General features: G+C 35.4%; 1 protein-coding gene across 2 annotated transcripts in view; it reads left to right on the top strand.

The window, feature by feature from the left end:
* The window catches only part of LOC106477499 (sine oculis-binding protein homolog), a 65230-nt gene extending 58727 nt beyond the window's left edge, over window positions 1-6503 (top strand). For both annotated transcript variants that reach the window (XM_013938057.2, XM_022381469.1), the window contains exon 3: window positions 3123-6503. In XM_013938057.2, coding sequence (XP_013793511.1) covers window positions 3123-4861 — 1739 coding nt within the window. In that variant the 3' untranslated portion in view covers window positions 4862-6503. The remainder of the gene's footprint in view (window positions 1-3122) is intronic.
* Window positions 6504-6560: the final 57 nt, after the last annotated feature.

Here is a 6560-nt window from a genome sequence, read left to right as displayed (position 1 = left end):
AAAAATACCGTTAAAAAACATGGAGGGGAGAATCAAAATATGGGATGGCTATATTTGAGTTCTTGAAGGCTCCTGACTTAGCCGTTTAACCCGGATGCGCAAAGTACCGTTCCAGTTGAAATTTCTAATTCAATAAATTTTAACATTTCTGCTTTCTCTTTGTTTACATCGAAGTTTCATACCAGAGGTTCTAAGACAAATACCTAAAAAAAAACAAGTTTTATGTTTATTAATTTTACTTACGGAACAAGGAAGACGTATTCTAACTTATCAAAATCTTAACATTTATTTTTATCGATGCTCAATGTATATGTTTCAACAGTGCCCCACCACAATGACTTTGTAAATTCACTGTTTATTTTCTTCTTCTCTCTTAGGCCCGGCATGGACAGATGGTTAGGGCGCTCGACTCGCAATCTGAGGGTCGCGGATTCGAATCCCCGTCACACCAAACATGCTCGCCCTTTCAGCCGTGGGGGGCGTTATAATGTGACGGTCAATCCCACTATTCGTTGGTTTGGTAAAAGAGTAGCCCAAGAGTTGGCGGTGGGTGGTGATGACTAGCTGCCTTCCCTCTAGTCTTACACTGCTAAGTTAGGGACCTCTAGCGCAGATAGCCCTCGTGTAGCTTTGCGCGAAATTCAAAAACAAACAAACAAACATCTTCTATCTTAACCCTAGAAACAATGACCTTGTGTGTGATTAAAGTATTGGTAAACAATAATGATATGTTTAAAACTGCTTATGAACAAACTTAAGTTCAAATTATGTTCCCGTATGATGACAATTACAACCCTCGGAGTATGAACTGCGTTACTTTAAAAAAAAAAAGAAAAAGAAATGGCCCCTTTCCCGCTAATGACTCAGCAGTAAGTCTGTGGACTTAAAAGGCTAAAACTCTGGTTTTGATACCGTTGGTGGACACATCACAGAAAGTCTGTTGTGTAGCTTTGCGTTTAACAAAAACAAACAATCAAAATGGCGAAACATGCCATTGACCACTATAACTTGCGTATTATTACGATAGTTATGTTTCCTATTATAATTTGTAACTGATTATAAATGTTAGGTTAAAAGAACTCTATATGGCGAATAAAAATCTTTTTCGCGTGTAATAGTTTTATGCGCAAAGTGTTAAGTTTGAATATAAAAACGATACTGATATTTTGAGCGTATAGAAAATGTTTGAGCGTGCGTACAACTAAAAGATATACTCCTGTTATTTATCACGGATGTAAAGCGTATTTACAACTTACAACACTAAATATAAACTTAACACTATATTTAAGTTCGGTGTATGATAGTCAAAACTTCCCCGTGTCTAATATGTTTTTCCAAATGAAGCGCTAATTTTGATATGCCATGAATAAATAAATAAATGTACACATATTAATAGATTAAGGTCGGGTGTAACCTAGTTGTTAGCATGCTTAGCTGCAGATGGAAAGGTCCACGGCTCGAGACATGATGCCGTTTAATAAACTCTACACTTTCAGCTGTGGGCGAGTTGCATAAAAATAAGTATACATAAAAATAACAGTAATTCCTATTATTTTGTTCAACAAGCCGGACAAAGCCTTTGAGGCAGTGGGTGCTGCTGGCTGTTTACTCTCCCTCTATTCAGTAGTTGAAAATAAGGGGCGGTTATACTTGAGCCATAGTCGAGTACTATTTACATTTAAGAAACTTAAGATAGTAAATGTAGTCTGTTCATTATTTAACTTCGAAAAGTTTTTTATGAGATAAATATGTTTTTGTTTGTCATATATGCTTTGACATTTCAAAGTTTCAATTGAACGTGTACTATCATAAGATAATTACAAGTACATGTATACTTGCGACTAGGAATACTATCGCGCCAAACCCAGAGACAAAGACAATTATAACTGTTACTATTCAAACCTCTCAACATTTTACGTTCTTGTTAATGGTTGCAGCTGTCACATCTACGTGACTCCTTTTATCGCTAATTCGTCTGAAGATTAAACTGGGGAAAATGAAAGAGTTCAAGATCTTCTGAAATTGTACTTAGTTATGCAGTTTAATAGGGCGGCTGCCTGAATATTGTCAAAAGGGTTGTAATGTTGCACGGATGCTTCACGAATATATACGTATGGACACAGCACGCTTTGGAAGCATGACAATACTATCCAATTATTAGTTTGCAAGCTTTCGAGTTGTTATTTTAACGTGCCAACCCCTTCGTGACTAAAGACACGGAACTGTAGCTGAAATTGATGGGGTGTAAGAAGAAAATTATTATACTGTGTCAGTTAATAAGTAATACAGGCAAGAGTAGTTAATTCTTATTGTGAAACAGGTTCATGTATGTTTCTGTACATTGGAGGATTGATCTCGAAGCTGTTGTTTCTCTGTATAACAGTTTTTGAAATAATCTTTGAGCCCCCCCCCCTTCTTTCCCTGGAACAAAACATTCGTATTTGTTTGTGATGTAGCATGAATTATAGTTTTGGATTAAGAGTCACGAAAGTGTCATTCAATTTCAGAAAATTTAATTAGGTCTTATTTAAACTTCTGGAAAATTTGAGGCGCTTATTTGTCAAGTATTGTTATTATATTGTTAATATAAAAACTGTTACATATCACTACCAACTTTTAAAAAGCCAGACCTATCAAAATTAGTCTCTAGCGAAAAACAACAACAACAACATTATTTACCACCGTCCCTATTTGTTACAGTAACCTTACGATAGTACTAGTACTTACGGACAGGCCATCGACCAGACTGTGTGTAATAAAGCCCTCTGTTTTCCAAACTTAGAGGAATGTGGGAGGAGGAGTAGGGGAGGGACATTGCGGTTAACTTGTTTATATATAATAATTATTATGCCCATTGGTTTCCAATATTTTGCCAGATTTCGGCATTTAAATCGTATCTATTTTAGAAATTTCGGACTTTAAGGCCTAAGTCTATACTTTGGTGAAAATAACCATGTTGATTACATTTCCCCCAATTCATCTAACATTGGTTACATAATCATGGGTACCTAAAATAGTTTAATGTTCTCGTAAAACTTCTTTAAATTTTTAAATAATAGTGTTTAGTTTCAGCTATTAAGCTATGTAGAGCGTTTATACTCAATTGTTTTATTTGATTTCAGAAAGGACAACATTGTCACCGAGTTACATCATTTGTTCCTGGTGCCAAAAGATTGGAATGAAACTGTTCACTTTAAGAACTAACAGCGGCTTCAAGGCGTTCTGTAGCGAATTGTGTTTTACCCAATGTCGAAGAGCATCGTTCAAGAGAAACAAAACGTGTGATTGGTGCAAACATATTAGACACACAATTAATTACGTCAATTTTCAGGATGGTGAACAAATTCTGCGTTTCTGTAGCGATAAGTGCTTAAATCAATACAAAATGAATATCTTTTGCAAAGAAACTCAAGAGCACCTTCAATTACATCCGAATTTACAGGAAGTAGCTTACCAATTTGAAAATAGTGCTTCCAAGAAGCTGATTACACCAGATTTATGGCTAAAAGGATGTAAAGATGACAACTGTACTAAAAAATTAAGTCAAAGGGAGTCTTCGATAACGCTGCAAAAGAAAAATGGAGATTCCCCTCTTACACCAGATGAAAGGACCATCTCCTCGCATACTCCTACTACAAACACTTCACCAGTCGATTCTGAAAGGAAATATTATGATTCTTTATCGGAGGAAAAAAATTCCCCAATTCAGAATGATTGGAAAGAATCTGAAAAAATTCTGTGTGGTCGTACTACAAACAGATATGAATCAAAAAAAGATGTTTCAGTTCATCAACATACAGGTTCTCGGTGCAATCCTAATACAAAATATAAAATTCCTCCCATATCAGCCAACACCAACTCTTCAACCGCTCGAGAATCCACATCTAATTTTCAGTCAAACTCACTTAATCCAACCGCTTCAATACCTTTTGGTTTTCCTGGTACAGAAAAAGTACGACAACCTATGGTGAGGTTACCCAGTTTTTATCCTCCACCTCCATTGAATCTGGCTGCTCAACAACATCTTGACACTTTTATGCGTCTAAGGAATGGTTTCAGTTTACAGAGACCTTTGGGGTTTTCAGGATCATCGTTTCCTGTAATTCCTGGATTTTCTTCGCCTATTTATCCGGCGAATTTACTCAACTTTCCAAGACCGACGCCTGTGGGAACTGAACCTCGACATGCTTCACCATTTCCAACTTGTTTAACTAGCTCTCCACCTACACCAACAGCAACTCCTCCTGTAACTTTAGTGGTACCGTTCCCCATTCCTCTTCCAATACCAATACCAGTGCCAATTTTTTTTCCTTTATCACATAGTCTTTTCAACAAAAACTTGGACACTACTTCTAATTTGTCTTCACACTGCGAAGCAGAGGTATTAAATAAAAGCACGTCCAACATATCTGAAAATCAACAGACTTCTGAAAATGAAACCCCAGTAGATGCTTCGATTCCAAGAATTACTTCACTCCAAGTTCAGGAAAAATCACGTTCTTTAAGTTCATTGGAGCAAATTTCGCACAGGAAGAATGACATTGACATTTTGAGTAATTGTTTGAATTTTCCTACGACACAAATTCAAAATGAAAATGAATCTGTTGAAAGCAGAAAAAGCTCCAGAAGAAATAAAAACCCTTGTCATTCGACATGCCAAGAAGAAAATACAGTTGATTCAAACTCTACACATGTACCAGCAAATTCTGGAGAAGAACGAGAAGAAATTTCTGGAGAGAATGATATCGTTGGACACTATAACTCACTTCTTCCTTCAAAATTTTTAAATAGACAAAAACGATCGTTATGTGATCCCAACTTGAATGAGACTCAACCACAACCTAAGAGAAAATACGTTTAAGATAAAACTTAACTTTTGGTTCTTAATACTTAAAATGACTTCTACCATTACCTTGAAGAGAACAATGAAATGTAGACAGAACTAATCTATAGTCCTTTTTTCGAACTATTAATATCCGTAGATGCACATCTCATTTTATTGCTTAAACAACTTTTTTATAAACGGGTACACCTTACTGAAAATGAGAAATCCCCCCTTGAGGTAACATATACGTTTGAAGTTATATCTTTAACAAGTAATTTCCGATTCAACGGTAGAAAATATGATCATTTTGGTAAGTGGTGGGTATACTATCAGATCTGGAAATCTGGAAGCTAAAGAATGAGGTACATGGCTGTGTAGGACATGATCAGGGAATCATTTTACCTTGCTGTTTTCTTGGGTCCAAGCAATTCACCCCGCACGCTATTTCCCCATTATTTGGTCCCACTCTCTTCTCTTACACTTGTAATATTATTGTACTAAACTCAAAATGTCTTCGTATTCTACGTTCATAACCTGATCTTGAATCGTTCTCTCCACCTATACCCCTCGCATCGTTGAGATTCTTACCACATTGAATCATACCAATTAGAGGGTGAGGTGTCGGATAAGTCCGTAAGTTTACCGCTCCTGTACACAGATGTACTTTTCTTTAACTACACTTGTAAAACATCGGAGATTTTGCTACTTTACATTTGCAGGTTATATTTGATTCCAATCTCGTTTTAATCTCGACAAGAGAAAACACTCAGATTCTGACTCGTTGTCTCAGCAGTTCCTCACATGTATCACAGAAAATTCGGGAATATGAGTGTTTCATAGATAATGCACTATAACAATGCCATCACAATTGTCTGATAACTCTGCTGACAAAACTTCTTTGGATGTTATCCTATTATAGATCAGCGTACACCTTCGAAGTCCTCATAAAATAATGAACATTCCGGTACATTTTCAGAAAAACAAAAATAATAAATGCCGGATATGGTTCCTACAAAGTCTTTTACCATTTCTAATACCGTTGAGTCGGAGATTACTTGTATACTGTAACATTCAGGTTTTTAAACGCCGATATTTGAGTATTATTTGTGGTATGCATTTGGACATTATGTAACAGTTATAGCAAACTTATAAAATTGATAATTTTAAGAAACTATACACATTTGCTTTTGGATGTTTTTTAAATGCAAAAAAAAAAAATCATCAAGAGTGCAACAACATAACTTTTTGTTACGAGTTTCTAGTTGATAAATAATTTAGAAGTTTTAAACTTTTCTTTACAGGACAGTGAAAATTACTTTGTGTGTTTACGCGTGCTTCTTCTTGCAACGTATAAAATGTTTTTCAACTTTTGTATGCGACACAGCAGGAGTAAGTTTTTAGGTGTTTATTTTTTAATAACTTTATGTATAAGTGTTTGGTATATTTTCTGTCTTATTCTCTTAAAAAATTAAATCATGAAGACATCAAACTACAAATTTTTTTTCTTATATTTAATCCTTTTATCACGAGCTACGATTTCGAAAATATACACCTGGATAAAAGTTAAGCACCCCCGTGTTTTTTTCAAGTGATTCAGATTCGACGTTCTTGTGACTAATTATGAATTACCATTCAATCTAAACGTGTTTATCAAATGAAATTATGCATTATTGGGCACAAGAAAACAAGATTATCACCGTAAAATAACAATTTTTAATTTACACATCATGACATC

Source organism: Limulus polyphemus, unplaced genomic scaffold (genome assembly GCF_000517525.1).
Source record: "Limulus polyphemus unplaced genomic scaffold, Limulus_polyphemus-2.1.2 Scaffold166, whole genome shotgun sequence".
Lineage (NCBI taxonomy): Eukaryota > Metazoa > Arthropoda > Merostomata > Xiphosura > Limulidae > Limulus > Limulus polyphemus.
This window is presented reverse-complemented; position numbering and strand designations above follow the sequence as displayed.